At 35.6% G+C, this 19811-nt stretch overlaps 3 protein-coding genes across 4 annotated transcripts in view; 2 read left to right on the plus strand and 1 right to left on the minus strand.

Annotated features, from left to right (window-relative positions):
- Nucleotides 1-19811, plus strand: part of LOC136252017 (uncharacterized) — a 62871-nt gene that overhangs the window by 6367 nt on the left and 36693 nt on the right. The window lies entirely within an intron of this gene.
- LOC136253420 (uncharacterized) lies at nucleotides 7956-12125 on the plus strand. Its single transcript, XM_066046091.1, has 9 exons — nucleotides 7956-8022; nucleotides 8174-8868; nucleotides 8957-9640; nucleotides 9826-10002; nucleotides 10059-10232; nucleotides 10297-10479; nucleotides 11171-11338; nucleotides 11394-11567; nucleotides 11915-12125. The coding sequence occupies exons 2-8, from the start codon at nucleotides 8187-8189 to the stop codon at nucleotides 11564-11566; spliced, it is 2241 nt and encodes a 746-aa protein (XP_065902163.1). The 5' UTR covers nucleotides 7956-8022; nucleotides 8174-8186; the 3' UTR covers nucleotide 11567; nucleotides 11915-12125.
- LOC136252019 (sushi, von Willebrand factor type A, EGF and pentraxin domain-containing protein 1-like) lies at nucleotides 15967-19683 on the minus strand. The gene is made up of 8 exons (XM_066044358.1): nucleotides 19271-19683; nucleotides 18454-19176; nucleotides 18103-18279; nucleotides 17873-18046; nucleotides 17601-17783; nucleotides 17232-17399; nucleotides 17003-17176; nucleotides 15967-16485 (listed from the first exon to the last, which is right to left on the minus strand). The coding sequence occupies exons 1-7, from the start codon at nucleotides 19407-19409 to the stop codon at nucleotides 17004-17006; spliced, it is 1737 nt and encodes a 578-aa protein (XP_065900430.1). The 5' UTR covers nucleotides 19410-19683; the 3' UTR covers nucleotides 15967-16485; nucleotide 17003.

Consider the following 19811-nt stretch of genomic DNA (forward strand, 5'->3'; position numbering starts at 1 on the left):
TCCATGCAGTATTCTTAAATCAAGTGTAAAAATAGACTCTGCTCAGTTATATATTCACTATTGAGCATTTCACCCCATCAGTCAGTTTTAATATAATACCCTTTATATAGTCCAATATATGAATTGTGTGTGCTTTTGTTGTTGTAATCCAGTTTATTTGTAAGTCCAGTGGTATACAGCTTCAATTTTTTCCTTCGTTTATCATACACCAAATTGCTGAACAGAATGCAGAAGTCCAGTTACCATTCAGTTATTAGTATAATTGTATATCAATTGTTCAATTTGCCAGAGTTAAATATAGAATGTATGGGTTAGTGCATGTGAGGAACTAAGAATTAAATTTCATTCCTTGGATACAGAAGGAACAATGTTGCTAAGTGTTGTTATGAATCATCATCTCTGGGTGATAGTATTGTATCTATTGATGACACATGCCAGTATTTCAATATGTATGTATCACAAATTCAAAGCATCTATCTACTTGATAGTAGTAATCAGAAACTTATATGACACATAAAACCACAAATTGTACTTTAATTTTGGTGCGTTATAAAGCAAAAATGTGCATGACAAGTTATGATTATGTAACAGTTCAATATTACATAATAGTATATAGCTACAACTATTACCTCACAAAAGATTACAATTGTGTATCATCCTATAGTACTGTATTATGTATGCTACTTGTCAGTTGGACAATTTTTTGTTTATGCCATGGATGTATACACATTATAAAGTACTACAAGTCAGATAAAATTCAATACATCTTTCCACCGTTGTTAGTATAATAACCGACAGTGTAAGCGCTTATGTCCCTTGACACGTGCACACATGTGAAATATGATATATGTATTACATGTTTGTACATATTTGTACTTATACAGTTTCATAATAACAGTCGTGTGTGTATTGATGCCATACATGTGTCAGAGAATATAATTTGGTGCATGAGAACTCATGAGCAAAAGAACAGTGATGAAGTACACTGTTTAGTATTCCATGCAGAAATGTTGTGTAGGCTTTAGAAAAAGAGCAATAGCTAGATACAGTGCAAAAACTGCAAGGTTTAATTTTCCTCATGAGTAAATATTTTGTTCAATACAGGTTTTTGCAATTGAATTCGGCGACTTTGCAATTGAATTCGTCCCGTTTGCAATTGAGTTCGTCGCTTTTGCAATTGAATTCGTCCCGTTTGCAATTGAATTCGTCCCGTTTGCAATTGAATTCATCGGTTTTGCAATTGAATTCGTCCCGTTTGCAATTGAATTCGTCCCGTTTGCAATTGAATTCATCGGTTTTGCAATTGAATTCGTCCCGTTTGCAATTGAATTCGTCGCTTTTGCAATTGAATTCGTCGCTTTTGCAGTTAAATTCGTCCATAACAAGAATGGCAGCTGGAGCAAACACGAAAACATGATGTAGCAGCTGCTACAAGAACTTGTTCAAGTACAACAGTGGTAAACAACTCTTTATAAGGCAATAATTCTTCCTCTACAGCCTATCCAACAACATTCCAAACTCTACTACGCCATTCGCAATGGGTGTGGTCACTCGCGACCAAGCTAATTAACTTGTCAGACAGCTATCAACTTCGCGTACTACCAGCTTCAATTACCTTCTAGTGTCTCAAGTGTAACTCTCCAAGGCATAAATAGTTCATCTCTTAATGAACGGGTTGGTTTCTTGGAGCCGTTTTGTTTATGACGAATTGTAATGCAAACGCGACGAATTCTATTGCAAAACCGACTAATTCAACTGCAAAAGCGACGAATTCAATTGCAAAACCGACGAATTCAATTGCAAACGGGACGAATTCAATTGCAATACCAACGAATTCAATTGCAATACCGACGAATTCAATTGCAAACGGGACGAATTCAATTGCAAAGGCGACGAATTCAATTGCAAAAACCTGTGAAGTACATTAATCCATGTACTTGCATCATTTGGTCCTGATTATGCCAGACTCAGTGTAGTCACTCTGTATCATCTATGTACAATCAAATACATAACTTATACATGCTTGACATCATCCGTACATTAGTTAGTCTGTTTGTATTCATGATGTACTTTCAGTTCCTTGCTTCCCTATTATCAAGAATACATAATAATATTATGTCCCTATTTTTATTATACACTCTTGCTATTACTCTATGGTATTAGTTCATTAATGCTTAACAATTTAATGAAATTAGCAGTATCATGGACAGCAGTCCTGGACTAGTGTTGTTCAGGGCTGTGGCTCATGTTGCTGCTGCTGAATATAGTTTTATGTAATCTTCTGTTCAAATTGCCACAAATCACTGATAATTTATGTATTGTTTTGGTTACCATATAACTAGGAACTTGTGCATCAGCATGAAGATTAAATTTCATCCCTTGGTTACAGGAGGAGCAATGTTGCTAAGTGTTGTTATGAATCATTATGACACGTTGTCAGGTGATGTATAACTGTATTTTATTGATGACACAAGCCAGCAATTCAAACCTGTGGGCCAAACATGCAATGGTGTCCTGATTTTCCGGTTCAGTTTATAGATGCTAAGTAATATTTTGGGACCATTATCAAGTGTCCAGATAATGCAAGTGTCATCATTTTCAGTGCCCCGATCAACTTAGCAACATTGTAAAAGTATAATCTAATAATCCACTGTAAGAGGAGGTTCCACTGTAAAGCCAATCAGAGTCAATTATTACTGTCTGACATAGGCCATTTGTCAGACAAATATCATGCATGGCCATCCACAATGGAACCTGCCTGACGAAATGTCAGATCAAAATACAAAGGAGTAGTCCTAGGTTGTATAGTTTTATTAGTGCATAAGTAAATATATAGCGAACACAATAATGATTGTACCATTATACATAATAAAGTTAAGTAAATCTATTGATGTATTTCCCAAATGCCAAATTGTGTAAGCAGCAGTGTGTCAATGTCAGGTAAATCTTTGGTTTGCCTGACATTTTCACTGGGGTTTTAAAAAAATTGTAATTGTCTCTGAATCCAATAATCCAAAACATCTATATATCTGCTTGAAATCAAGCTACGTATTATTATAAGGGACTACCATATTATAAGCCACACAGTAATCCCAAAAGACAAACACTTTCAGTGGAACCTCTCTTAACAAATTCCCTGGATTCAAGGAGACAATGGAAACATTTAAAGGAGAAGATTGTAGTTGCCTCCATACAATTTCACCTCTGAAAGAGGAAAACCTCAGAGTTCAGGCCATATTATTGCAAGAATTGGCCGACAATTCTGGGACTCAAAGTGTCCATAATAAAGAGGTGACATTTTAACAAGTGACATGGATATACAACAGACTTTATGTGCCATGATGGTTATAGTTATTTATATATACCAATTAGCCAGTGGTAAAATAAATTAAAACATAAATTATTTGTTTACAATTTGAACTCATCACCACATTTGCAAGTGACAAGCCTTCTGTGTTGGTCACCACTCATGTATAGCCAGCTATGATGCATATTGAATTGCTGGCATGTGTCATCAATAGACATAAATGATATCACCTGGAGATGATTCATAGCAACACTCTTTTTCTATATTTAGCAGTTCGAAATTTAATCCTTCCACACTGGAACACTTATTATGGTAACCCAAAAATGATTAGTTATTTGTTATTGAGCAGATAAAGCTAATTTATGGGATGCATATCCAATGCTCAAAAGTTGTAGGGATTATATGTAGCAACTGAATGCTATGTAGCTATATGTGCTATAATTCCAGCATGCTGAAGTTCAGGAATTAAGTACGTATATAGACATTTGAACAATTCCTGTTATTCTCCCAAAACAGATACTGTAGCTATAGCATGCAAAATTTTGGACACTGATACAATAAATGAGTATGATAGGCTCACGGTTACGTAGATAATAGTCACAACATAGTTACTATATTATAGTTGTATATAGGCTTCAGTGTAATACTTTGATCAACACATATAGTCATATGCGGTACATAAAATAAGCTGCAGTATATCACAAAATTTAACAATAATTTTATGAAGTGTGCAGCCAAACCACATTCACTAACGCACTCACTTGCTAATGCATTCGTGTAGCTACACACGCACATACTCATGCACACACTGTGCACACACACACACACACACACACACACTACACACCCATACACAAACACGCACACACACACACACACACACACACACACACACACACACACACACACACACACACACACACACACACACTCACACTCACACATACACACACTACACACACACACTCACTCACTCACACACACACACACACACACACACACACACACACACACAGACCACACCACACACACACAGTACGTACACATAACTACTATATATATACTCTTCTTGTCCCTTATCATTTGATGCCACCTAACAAAGCCAAGTTCAGTGACATTGGAGCCTTATCCTGGATTAGTAACAAGCTTACCTGTAATGTACTACTATATTCACAGTACAACACTGCGTAGACAGTTGCTTGTACAGGCGACAACATGGTTGATATGTAGTTATATTACTTAACTACATACACATATATGTATAGACTACTGTAACATATTACTAGTACATTACTAGTCACTATTGTCTTTTACACTCCCTAGCAATAGTACATCAACAATCATTATCAATGTTAACATCATATGGTCCCTATAGTTGAGGGATATGCATACAAATTACTGGCCATAAGGAAATTATTATGTTGCTAAGGATATGAAAGGTGTAGACAAATCATATGATGTTTAGGTAATTTATATTTGGTTGCTAAGGTTTCTAATCTTTGATCAATTAAGTGAGCACACAGCTTAGGAAAAGATGATCGTAGTGTCTGCTTGTCCTGGTATCTATAGAGGTTGTACATGTGTTTGAAAAAGTGCTGCAGGCTACACCATGCCACCTTATGGATTCAAAAAATCAACTGCATATTTGTATTTAGCCCATACTAGCTACAGGCCAGCCATAATTACTATTAAAATGTTTCACTGCTTTTTACATACCTACTATTTATTACCTAGAGATTTTCAAATTCCATTGCCATGCACCTTATCTAAGTTATTGAGACATAGGAAGATATGAGGACTGTATAATAATAGTACATGTACAGGAGGGTGTAGCTACTGTGCTGAAGATCATCAGTGTATATATCCATTTTTGACCCAGAGATGTTATAAACCTATACCAGCAGGGTATTTGGTTGTCTTCAACAGGTCAACATGTTGTTAAACAGATGTCATACACATTGCTAGTGTACACAAGAAGTTGCTTAACAGTGCCATGCAAATTGTAAAGTAATTAATATTGATGAGTGAAATCCATGACCTGTAGAAGTTATAACAATAGGTAATCTGTAGTATATATACAGAATAATACTGATACATACATCAATACAGCTACACTTTTAATGTTGATAATATACAGATGTACACACTGAGACTTGTGATCAGTTCCTCTTTGCATGTTGCTTAATGAAGCTGTAATGAATATCACTTTCTTTCAAAAGTTGAGATAGTAAAATGCACTGTATTTCAAATCTTTATAGGATAATACAACTTTAGAAAAATGAAAAACAGAATCCCAATAACAGTAGTATGGTCCAGCCTTATACAGAATTACAATCTCTATCGATACAGCACACACTGACACCACAATAATTTAATTGCTTGTATTCAGCACGATTATTTCATAGTGGAGCAACCTCAATGATCTAATTGCTTGAGTTTTCAAGGATTTGTCTTATACTCATCCGTGACAGTAGAATCCTTTGTTGTGTTACAACGTCTGTCAGAGAAATCGCACATAAGGGTCATTATACAGTAGTAATGAATGATGGTATTACCATTAGTTGGCTTTACTACCAGAACAACTATTGTTATTTGCATGTATAATAAGCATTCCCGACAATATATTTTGTATGCTCTCCATTGTTTTGCCCAAAAGTGGGACACTGAAGTTATCAGTGCTTATAGTCTACTTTACACACTTATGCAGCTAAATGTTATATGCACATGCCCATCCACAAAGATGTATACAATACATACGTACATACATACATACATATAGGGGTATATAATTGTATTTCTGTAGGTCCTGTTGGATAGCACCTCCAATGTTAACCAATTGCAAGTCAAAATGCCAAAATACCACACACACACACACACACACACACACACACACACACATACACACACACACACACACACACACACACACACACACACACACACACACACACACACACACACACACACACACACACACACACATGCACATATGTACATGCACACGTAGTATGCACATGTGCACAATAATTACACACAAATTAATCACTAATATCCATGTGCACTGCAAATATGTACACATGCTGTACACACTATATACAGCCACAAACAATGTATATATACATCATGAATGTGTGGCTTGAATTGATCAAAAAGGGTTGTTCACTGTATATGTAAATGGTTCCATATTTATAAAGTTAATAGTTATTGTCCTTTTCCATTCCCCCAAAAAACCAATTCTTCCAGCAAGCTAATGACCAAACACATAATAACAGTCTCTAGGTGAGGGACATACAGTACAAATTGCTAACAGGAAGCGATTAGTATGTTGCTAAGGATGTGTGAGGTGTAGACAATTTGAAATTTGATCTACTTTAGGTGTAGAGGTTTCCAATCTTTGATCATTTAGCTGAACACACAGAAAAACTTTATTATGACATCTCTTAGCTCTGACACAACTGGTTTCCATAGGGAATATTAATTTACATGGCATGATATTTGAAAAAAACTATTGAGTTTTCTCTTTGCTACCAGCCTTGCAACATTGCATCATTCTATTGCTAGGCCAAAGCACATACTTAGATTTATGATAGTACTTATGTTGCTCAAAGTAAACTTAATCTCATCCACTCTAATAAATGAAAATTCATAAAATATATTTGAGAGCTAATTTGATATTCTTATTGTTCAATTGGTGTTCCATTGTTTTAACCATTAATTTGCTTATTGGTCGGGTACTTACGTAGCTGCATAATATACTAGTAATAGCATATGTAACCATGCACATCATTTTTATAATACCAGTATTATAAACTGAAAATCTGATTAGGCATTACTATAATGCTTGTCTAATAAATGACTTTAATGTGTTTGTTGTTAACTTTAATCTGAGTTTTGTACGATTATTATCCAAACCTAGCTTGCTTACAAATCAGTTTGCAATGTGATGAATTGAAGAAGCCCTTCTAACTTTCATCACTTGGAACATATGACTTATGGAGCACATTTATAAGATAAGTGAATACATAAGTTACAGTATAATTACTCAATAATACATTACTATATACACTTATACGTAGCTGAGACTATTCGTGTTACAGTGTAGACTTACTAACTTTGCAAATCAAAGATTTAAGGATACACTTTGATCGAGTATTGCTGGCTAATATAGGTACATAGGCATGTGTTATCAATAGATACATGTAAAATGTAATGAAGTAATACCGTGTAATGGGTCATGTATGCACACACATGTGGCTAGCAACTGCATTGTTCCTTCTAGCCATATCAAATAAATTTGTCATTCTTACAATGTAAAACCTTACAAATATAGTAACCCAAACAGTACTGTTATTGAATATGTAGTGGTTCATCCATGGTAAATGAACATGTGGCTATGAGATTCTCTCTTCTCGTATTTTTGAATAGAGTTTGGTACACTGATACACTGGTCATCTGTATAACCTCCATAGCCAATTCTGATAATACAGCGTACATAAAAGCAATTAGCTAAGATGTGTGTGTGTGTTCAAAATTTTCACTTAATGATGTCACTATGTTACGCATTTATATGTTTTTAAACCAGCACTATAAAAGAACATTCTATAGTGTAGCAAAATTATTGTCATTTTCAAATAGATCAAAACTACTCAAGTATTCTATATAGTCATTGTGCAACAGTTGGAGATTCATAGCTCATCAATTTTTGGTTGCAGTAAGTATGTAGTTAAAATTGTATAATATAATAATACTCACTGAGCGCAGAATGTTTGTCTATAGTTTCTATTGTATCCTTATCTATTAGATATTTAGCCCCAATCAGGCAGTTTTATCTCAGTGGTTTATTACTTTTCATCTTTTATTTTACAGGCAAGATATATCGATGTGCAGAACTACTCAAGTGTTTTGTGGCAGCCTGGTAGTGTTCCTACTATCCAGCTATACTACAGCCATGATACCATCATGGTTATCAGCTGTGTCATTTAAATGTCATGGTGAAGGTGATAACTGTGCAGGAGCTCTCATTGATAAACAATGGATAGTCACTACTGCTTCATGTTTCCAAAAATGCAATGGAAGTACTTTACAACGTTTTAAAGCATTTTTAAATATCCCAGTCAAAGAAAAAAGGAGGATTAAGAATGGTACCAAAGTTTCTGTTGAGGATGTTTGGATACATCCGAGGTATGATTCAATCACATATGCCAATAATTTGGCTCTAGTCAAACTTGAATGCCATGATCTCATTCTAAATATTGATGCTAACTTCACAAAAGCTAATTGCTCAATGCTAGTGGACTATGTCACTCAAAATCACTCTGGTTATTTGCATTCCTCAAAGAAACGTTTCAGATCTAGAGAGCTTAGTTGGGAAATGGATTCAGAGGGCAATGTAACTCTATCACGTTGTTCTATTGGACTGGGTATGGATACCATCTATTACTGTGCCAATAAACCAGTTGCTGTCTCATCTAATAAAATGAGTGAATGTGTTAAGAGACGAAGGATAGTTCCCACAACTCCAATCTGTTATCATAATGAATGGATAATATCTGTCATGCAGGGTAAGTCAATTGTGGTACTAGCTATATAGCTATGCATTTATATACATACTTTGAAAGAAAATATAATGTTAGCATTTTATAATTGCAGATAACAAAGCTGTTTGTACACCATCCACTGATGTACCACTCCCAACTGATAAGCCTACACCAACTCCTGATATATCAACTGATGAGCCAACACTGGCACCAACATCAAATACTACATCAATGCCAACTAACCAGTCAGGATCAACAGCAAATCCAAATCCTGAAACTGTACGTCTGCCACCAACTGAAGCTGTAACACCACAATCAACTGAAACTGTAAGACCACAACCATCCAAAGCTGTAACACCTCAACCAACCGAAGTTGCAACACCACAATCAACTAAAACTGTGAGACCACAACCAACTGAAGTTGTAACACCTTGGTCAACCAAAGTTGTCTCACCACAACCAACTGAAGTGGTGACACCACAAGCAACTAAAGCTGTTAATCCACAATCAACTGAAGCTGTAACACCACAGTCAACCGAAGCTGTGACACCACAACCAACCGAATTTGCAACACTACAATCAACAGAAACTGTAACACCACAATCAACTGAAGCTGTAACATCACAGTCAACCAAAGCTATGACACCACAGTCAACTGAAGCTATGATACCGCAACCAACTGAAGTTGTGATACCACATTCTACTGAAGCTGTAACTCCACAACCTACTGAAGACATATCATTGGAACCTGTTACAACCTCAACAACACCCTCACAAACTCCTGGTGATAATGGTGGTACGCTCATATCACTAAAATGATATGTCATTTTTGTAGTGGCATTAGTAACTATGTTGATAGTTAATAATACCACTGTAATAATGTTCTTACTAATTAAACGAACAATAATAGCATCTTAAATTTAGCACTGTAATGAATTAAAATGCTACATTTAATAAGGCTTTATTGCACTCTCTCTGCAGGATGTGTGTTGATTATTGACAATGGCAAAGCTGCTGTTATTCACAACTTTAATGATGGAGCTACCCTTGTAATAGAGTACACGTGTAATAGAGGATATCACTTTTCTCTTAATAATAACAAATTAAACAGAGTTTGCATCAATGGAAACATGACATCCAAGCCACCACCTTGTAAACGTTAGTCAAACTGTACTATTTTATTATACAAGGTATAATGTGTTTTAATTCTTTAGCAATTACATGTCGTCCATTTGAACCTATTGCCAATGGAAAGATTGAAGTAACTGGACTGACATATGCTTCAGTGGCACATTTTATCTGTGATCCTGGATATTATATCACTGGCTCCGCAGTACGTAGTTGTGACACAGATGGTGAATGGAATGGGATAGAAGGAGTTTGTAAACGTAAGCATTTGTTGAGGCGTGTATACATGTCCTCCAATATCTCCATGTCTATTGTTTTCTTCAGGCAAATGCACAGTTCCACAGTCCATTAAGTGTAACGATGGAACACGAGTATACCCAACTAAATCAGCATTTGCTGATATTGGAGATGTGGTCCAGTATAGAGTACCCAGTGGATATGGATTAATTGGGGACCCTCTCATCTGTCAACCTGACTCAACATGGAGTGCACCTCCAGACTGTCTGAGTAAGTAGGAGCTTCTTGTATGCAGATAATATATTTGGTGATTCTAGAACTGAGGGCATGTACAGCGTATAAATGCATTATAAGGGAATTCCCAGGGGGTTCTTGGGTGCAATCCCCAGAACCTAGCCTGAAGGATTATATGGCTTTAAAATAACTGAAAAAACTTGATGCCATATTATTAAAACCAACAATGCCAATCTTTACTGCTACTCCCCTCCCCTCCCCCCAAGGTTTTCAACCTTTCACAATAGCTCCCCTAAAAACTTCCTATAGCCAACATTATTATTGTCGTTCAATGGAAAGACACAACCACTATAATAACTTGTTGGATGTATCCAATGAATTAAGATATACGTATACAATTTATTAAATGCACGCATTTTTGAGAAATAGAGAGATCCACGGTATAGCTATAGATTCTAATACGTGACCAGATTGTGAATAAGGGTCTTTAACCTATTACACCCAATCTTGACAGTTGATAACTACAGATTGGATAATACAATAGATGTTAAATTTGAACATAAGCCTAACTACTAAACTTTCAAGTCAGCATGTTTCTTTGAAGCAATGTTATGGTCTTTTAAGTTAATAGGACTGGATGTGTGTGGAGAACCCTTTTTCAAAAATTTGGGCACATTTTATGTCTTCTTGTGACAGTAAATAACTGCAGTTTAACTATCTTGTACAGAACTCTGTGATGAAAGACAAAACATACCTAATGCAGTAGTCACCATAAATCGGGACATCAAGAGCTATACTCGCAAGATCACATGCAATCAAGGATATCAACCTGATGGTAGTGATGTTCAAAGTTGCTACTTTGGAACATGGACCCCAATTTTCAGATCCTGTAAACGTAAGGAATTTGTATTGCCTTTATAGGAGTAATTGTCACTTATAAATCTATTTAGGAGGATGTAGCGATTTTTCTTTGGCCAATGGCAGTACCACAATGATGCTTGACAATCAGTTTGCTCTAATGGAGTGTGATAAAGGTTTCCACTTGGATCCTCCACTAGTGTTGATATCATGTAAAGAAGGAATGTGGCTACCATCTATTCCTACTTGTGTACCCGACCAATAAGGTAATGTATTACTTAACCTAATGTTCCCCCATGCATTGACTTAATTCTGTACAACTTGTTCATATCAGACCAGTTAGGGATATTAATAAGAAATCTATTTTTTTACTAGAATCTAATAGGAGTTAGCTTTATGGTTTGTGGTCATATGTACATCCATTGCTATATGATGTTGATAGCTAAATAGGAATGAAGTATTGTAAAATCATTTGGGCACATCTTATTTTCTAGGTTAGCATACCCTTTCATGCATTTGATTTTGATCATTTTTCATTGGTGTATGCATCTTGTACAGCTTTTGAATGTGTATTTAGGATCTTATGTATAGGATTTTATGTATGTATTTACAGACCTGTGAACACTGTCAGAAATATATACATCCAACTCGTCTTGAAGCAAAGTCTTGTGATTTGTACAATATTTTTATATGTATAGTAGCAGCTGTTGTTATGATGTTAATCTTACACATGACACTTGAACAGTTTTATCCTTTAACATGTACAACTAAGTGCATAATTATAAACTTTAATTAAAGGCCTGTGTACACAATATACATATATATATATAATTATAATATATAATTATAAATGCATCAATATGTTTCATATAATGATTATAATCTATTGTGATGGTAAATCCAAGTGGGTCACATGATGACATGTACTTGCATACTGTATGCTTTATGTAGGGAAGATTTATTGAATATTCAATAATATCAATGAAATGTTAACAGATGTGTTGGCAGGGAGTCTACATGCGTAAAAAATCTTTAAAAGTCAAAGCATTTAATACGTCACAAGTAATTATGCTGCATTTAAGAACAAGTAAATTTGGTCATGACATGATGAGGATGGTAAATAGAATCCTTAACAATCCATGGCACTCTGTCAAACACTAAACGCATGCATGTGTGTGTGAGTGTGACATGTGTGTACATAAGTGTGTGGTATTTATTTCTTGATTCATTAACACAATATAGCTTGAGTTCCCCCTACTTTTAGGACTTGGTCAGCGGGAATGAGTGACCTGTAGCTGAGTTGCCTTCATCACAGTGAGTAAGCGATTGAATGCCTACGTAGCTATAATGCTTTACATATAGTTTATAGCAGTCTGTAATGCTAAGCTATAATTATTTGTAGTGGTAATGTGGTATATAGTCATGGTAGATACGTACTGTATGTGTAAACTGTGAAAGAAATAGTTTTATTCACTATCCCACTGGTGACCCACAAAGAAAGCTGCTGAAAGCCTCTGTAGTAGGAAGTCAGAAACATGTTATGTACTAAAACTCTTTGAATGCAGAAGACCAAGTGGTGATGATTTGATCCACAGACAGTTTGTAGCCTATAGGCAAGTGCTTGAGGGGTGATAGCCTGGAATACTATCACATAATGGAAATTAATGTTCTTCAGCTTTTAGGTATATACACATGCAAATCATACACTGTGTGACACATTACTAGATCATACTCTCCTCAAGAAAGTTTTCTCTCAAGTTTCTCCAATGTGATATAAAGGAATTGAAGATCTCTATAGGTAATGAGTAATAATTATTGTAACCTTTAACGATTATTTGACCATGTTCCTGTCATTGGCCAGAATTCTCTCATGTTTTATGTAGTACATTTACCAGAAGGGTAGTTGATTTCAACAGATCAATGTGTTTCTGTTACAGTACAGATATCAAAGCTATACATACTGACAACAATATCTTGTGTTAAGCAACAATAAATTTATTTCTAAAATCTGTCCTATCATATGGAAGTTGTATAACAATGGCTAAACTGCTGCAGTTACAAAAACATGAGTAAATTGTGACAGTTACTATGCAACCACTTTATAAGGATATATAATACACATTTAAACAATGAGAGTATGAGACTGACTTCCTTTTCACTTGTTGCTAAATGAGGCTGTGGTGAAAAGCTATATTTATCACTTTCTTTTGTTGTAAAGAGATCAAAGAAGTCTTGAATTTGAAATCTTTTTGATGATAAAAACTTATTGAAAACAAAATCCTTAGGAGTGTATGTAGGCTAGCCATTACAATCTCTATAGACTGACACCATGATAAATTGTACATTATCAGTAAAATTATTAATGATTTATAAACAAATTATTTGAATTTCAAGGACTTGTCTTTGCTTTATATATGTACATACGTATGTATGTACATACACACTAAACACCTTCAGGTACTGTATACAAGAATTACATCACTACATGCAATTACTGTGCCAACTGGACAACTCCACTGAGTGACTTCATGATTTGTATATAGCTAATTGTTCTGGTCATGTAGTTTGCAGTTGTTTACATGGAGACCTGGAGTACACTGTGAGTATCTCACAAAATTGATGAGGCTCAGGTTAGACTTAAGCTTCTGGTACCAAAACCTTAGCACTGATATCCAATGTACAATTAACATATAAATGCACTATCAAAATGATTGATCACCTACAGAGCTGTATGTGCGATCAAGAAATTTTATGTACTATACACCTAATGTTATTATTTCCTTTGAAATGAATATCGAATACCCAAAATGGTATTCAAATATTCAAATAGTCACTGAATATTCAAATAATAGAATACTCGCTTGAGTCGTACGTGACTGGTCACAGTACTGGAATGTTACGGTGACAAGGAAAGTTACTATTTGTTCCTCAGTTAACACCTGGTCCTCGGTTATAGCATCGAACCCTGAAACTACAATTACCAGGCCATTCTGTAGCACAACATGAAGCCAAAGCAAAAAGTTTAGCTGCAGCGCACATGGTCATAGTGTACCTGATCAGTGAAACACTAGGACACTTGTGAACTAGTAAGGTATTGTGTATGGCAGTAGATAGCCATGCATGTTAAATCATTTGATAACATGAGAAAGGTCTTATCAATGCCAATTGCATACAGTACAAAACACACAGACCAATGGATGTGGAATGCTACCCCACCACAGTACTTCATGTTAAGGTATGTATGTGTGTACATAGCTAGGTAAGTATATTACCTCCAGATATAATTTTATCATGAGCTAATGCACAAATTGATACGTGATGAGAGTGTGACTTTCAATGAAACTGACACTGTTGAAAACATGAAACTTAAGAAAGACCACAATACATAACACAAGTACAGATCTCTACTGAAGCAATCCCAGAAGCTCATTTGTGTAATGGCAGTAATTAACTGTAACTGTATAAGTTTCAGAATGCTAATGATTACATGCACATATCAATCATTGCATTGCACTCTTAAAATTGGATTGTAAATTGCTGTACAGTAGCTATAAATACTGTATTGTGGCTTTTTGATATTCTATAATCATAAATTGTGAACCATCCCAAGCAAGCAAGGTTATACCTACGTATATGAAATTTGTAAAAAAATTCAACACAGAATTATGATAGCTCCTGGTATATTAAACAGTTAGGAACAAAGGGTATGCACTCAGTAGCCTAGGTGTGTTAAATAAATTATATTAAGTATGTAAGACATCTTAAGAGCTTAACCTCACTATCAAAGTTGAGTCCTGTAAGCACACTTCTTTATGATAAGGCCACTCCAAATAAATTCTCTGTTTCCTGTTCTGGGTTCAGGCATATTTGCATGCAGGTGGGCGGTCCACAGTTTCCATTATTTCATTACAATGTTGGCAGCTTTTCAAGCTATTATTTGCCTAGCACAACCATAAAAAGCTGCATAAAAGCATGCTTAAGCTTGTTCTTTCCTTTTTAAGTTGCAAAATAGCACAGACATGAGGTCTGTGCCGATGTGATAGCACTGCTGACACTGTTTCAAGATAGCTTTTACTGAGTCTGTCAGTATACAAGAATAACTGGAAAATAATGAAAGAATACAGGATAATAGTAACCAGATGTGGGCGGTGGATGGGAAACAGAGAATATATTTGGAGTGGCCTAAGACTTTACATCTACTAATCTATCATTTCATATGGAGTGGCTACATATAAGCAAATGGTAGGTATAGATACTATTAAGACAAGAATGATAATTTATTAGGCACCTTTAATTCACAACATAATTGCAACAATGTTACACTGATGTATATACATGTAAGTTGGCATGACTTGTTGAGTTGAGCTAGAATGCTAGAACTCAACACCATCAAGTGTTTCAAGCAGTTGCAAGCCGCAAGAAGTCACAAACATGTTACTAAAATTCTGTTCAATGTAGAAAAAATCCCAGACCAGGTGGTGACTTGTCAACAGACAGCTTGTAGTCTATAGGCAAGTATCTGAGGAGCTGTACAGCCTGTGATCCAGAATTTTGTCTGCATTTGGCCAGTACTTATATTATTGTAACTTCTCATGTTTTATGAAGGGACGAAGGATTGTAAATTTAAGCTACTCACGACAAAATGATTCGCATAGATTACTTGAATAATTTTGAAATAATTTTTATTCAATATTAAAATTCAGATTTTCAAGCATTGTTACAGTTACATTAAAAAATATTCAATATAAAAATAAAAAAATGAACATGCAAATTAAGCACATAACTAGTACAAAAAACATCAAACGTAAAATAACACCTTACAGAACTATTACACAATATAACTACATAGATACATCCAATCCAAATGCTAAGTTAGCATTGAGTAAAGTTACAACAAACAATTACTTTAAGGCATTGAAATAATGCCAGGTTGTCTAACAAGTTATGCCACTGATGTTGTGGCTACAAGTTGATGCATACATATATACACACAGATAGCTACACAGATAAGATACAAGAACATTATGTACAAAATATTTTTACACAGCAAAACACACAGTCCACATAGATGCCAACTTAGCATCTCAGTAAAATATAATAAATACTAATTTACCAGTATATACATGTATGTACACAGTCAGTGCCAAAACTTTCAAGGAGATTTCAAACAGGAGAATCACAAGTCTGTGAATACATACACACAAAGTTCAACCACAAGTAACAATGTATTATGTGTAAAAATCTGATCTATTGGTTTGTGGTGCATGTAAAACAAACACTTGTAGGAATTTGTCATAATACAAGTGCATTTACGAAAATATTCAGTACTAAACAAAGAGTGAGAAATAATAATGTGATGTCTTGGAAGGATAAGCTGACCCAGTATCATTTTTCTATAGCCATTTGAAATTTAGGACTTGGTGTCTTTGTAACAAGTGTTATCTTGGTGTTATAAATAAACAAGGTTTCCTGATCAGAATTTACTTTCATATTTATTTAATAAGGTGTGCAAGGGTAAGACAGTCATTATCTCCTTGACAGCATCCAATAAAGCCTCAGAATGCAATGCAAAATCACTAGTCACAAAATTTGAACTTTTTTAAATCTAACTTTTTTAAAAGGTAAAAGGATTCTAAGCTTCCCATTTAATATTTAATTTATGAGTTAGCATTGCTACATGAGTACAGAGACAGTACATTACCTTATTGGTCAGGTACACAAGTAGGAATGGATGGTAGCCACATTCCTTCTTTACATGATATCAACACTAATGGAGGATCCAAGTGGAAACCTTTATCACACTCTATTAGAGCAAACTGATTGTCAAGCATCATTGTGGTACTGCCATTGGCCAAAGCAATATCACTACATCCTCCTAAATAGATTTATAAATGACAACTACTCCTGTTAAGGCAATACAAATTCCTTACGTTTACAGGATTTGAAGATTGGGGTCCATATTCCAAAGTAACAACTTTGAACATCACTACCATCAGGTTGATATCCTTCATTGCATGTGATCTTGCGAGTATAACTCTTGATGTCACGATTTATGGTGACTACTGCATTAGGTATGTTTTGTCTTTCATCACAGAGTTCTGTAAAAACAAAGATATACATTAATTTAGAATTTCAGACATCATTTAAAATGTATAACAGGCAGTCCTTAAGAACAAAAACAATTGTCAGATATTTGTGATTACTAAGACCTAGAATTTCTTTTAAGTTTGCCAAAGGTTTATTTTTTAAAAACATCCAATATGCATGCATACCCAACAGTAAGAGTAGTTTGTACTTACTCAAGCAATTGGGAGGTGCACTCCATGTTGAGTCAGGTTGACAGACGGGAGGGTCCCCAATTAATCCATATCTACTGGGTACACTATACTGGACCACATCTCCAATATCAGCAAATGCTGATTTAGTTGGGTAGACTCGTGTTCCATCATTACACTCAATGGACTGTGGAACTGTACATTTTCCTGAAGAGACACAATTGGAGATGTCATTGTAAATATACATAAGTACAAACAATGTTACACAAAACAGTTAAACAATTATTGGTGCTTACGTTTACAGACTCCTTCTATTCCATTCCATTCACCATCTGTGTCACAACTACGTATTGCAGAGCCAGTGATATAATATCCAGGATCACAGATAAAATGTGCCACTGAAGCATACGTTAGTCCAGTCACTTCAATCTTTCCATTGGCAATAGGTTCAAATGGACGACATGCAATTTCTAAAGAATTTAAACACATTATACCTTGTATAATAAAATAGTACAGTTTGACTAACGTTTACAAGGTGGTGGCTTGGATGGCATGTTTCCATTGATGCAAATTCTGCTTAATTTGTTATTATTAAGAGAAAAGTGATATCCTCTATTACATGTGTACTCTATTACAAGGGTAGCTCCATCATTAATGTAGTGAGTAACAGTAGCTTTGCCATATTCAATCATCAGCATACATCCTACAGAGAAAGCATAAATGTATTCATTACATTGCTAAGTAATAATTATTGTTTATTAATTACTGGTTAGGTAGTAAGGACATAATAGTGGCATCATTAACTATGTGTACATAATGAGTAATGCCAATGCAAAAATGACATCTTTTTAGGACTTTTACAGAGACAGGAACATACCATTGTCACCAGGTGTTTGTGAGGGTGTTGTTGAGGTTGCAACAGGTTCTGATGTTATGTCTTCAGTGGGTTGTGGAGTCACATCTTCGGTTGGTTGTGGTCTTACAGCTTCAGTGGATTTTGGTATCGCAGCTTCAGTGGATTGTGGTCCGGTTGGTTGTGGTCCCACAGCTTCAGTAGATTGCAGTATCACGGCTTCAGTTGGTTGCAGTGTCACAGCTTCAGTTGGTTGTGGCGTTACAATTTCAGTGGATGATTGTGGTGTTGCAGCTTCAGTTGGCTGTGGTGTTACAGCTTCAGTGGATGATTGTGGTGTTACAGCTTCAGTGGATTGTAGTATCACAGCTTTGGTTGGTTGTGGTGTTACAGCTTCAGTTGACTGTAGAGTTGCAGCTTCAGTGGATTGTGAGGTTACCTTGTTAGGTTGAGGTGTTACAACTTCAGATGGTACTATAACTATTTGTGGTGTAGTTACAACCTGGATGCCTGCAAGGGGTTTAACAGTTGATGGAGTTTCAGTGTAGGTGATAGGAGTGGAGGTTGATGGAGTTGATGTAACAGATGTTGGAGCATCAGTCAGTGTTGATTCATCTGGAGTTGATGTTGGTGCTGACTCATTTGTTGCAGCATTGGTTGGTGTTGGTAACCCAGGTGTTGGGTCATCACTAGGCTTATCGGTTGGGATAGGAGCATCAGTGGGTGATGCACAAGCATCCTTGTTATCTGCAATTATTACAAAAGACAAACTGGTATTACATTTTCTTCTAAATATGTAGCAATATATTCTATAAGCTTAAATAGCACACAGTCAACTTACCCTGCATGACAGATGTTATCCATTCATTATGATAACAGATTGGAGTTGCTGGAACTATCCTTCGTCTATTAAGACATTCACTCATTTTATTACCAGAGACAGCAACTGGCTGATTGGCACAGTGATAGATGGTATCCATACCCAGTTGAACAGAACAATGTGGCAGAGCTATATTGCCATCTGAATCAATTTCCCAACTTGGTTGTCTTGATCTAAAGTTATTTCTTGAGGCATCAAGACACACGGTAGTGTGTCGTGCGGCCCAAGAAGCCGGCGCGCCACACCCGTGAGTATATTGACAGGAAGAACGAAAACGTCATTTTCACACCTTTGTATCTCGGTGATCACTTATCTGATTGGAACCAAATTTGCTACACAGTTGCCCGCCAGCCAAGGGAGTCTACATTCCAAATTTGAAAGAAATCGCTCCAGCCATTTCCGAGATACGAGCTGCCAAAGTTTCGTTTTTTTTTTCTTGGTTTTTTTTTTTCTTCTTCTTCTTCGTCTTTTCGCACACTTGCAAAAATTGCTATAACAAGCA

This window comes from Dysidea avara, chromosome 4 (assembly GCF_963678975.1).
Source record: "Dysidea avara chromosome 4, odDysAvar1.4, whole genome shotgun sequence".
In the NCBI taxonomy this organism is placed as follows: domain Eukaryota; kingdom Metazoa; phylum Porifera; class Demospongiae; order Dictyoceratida; family Dysideidae; genus Dysidea; species Dysidea avara.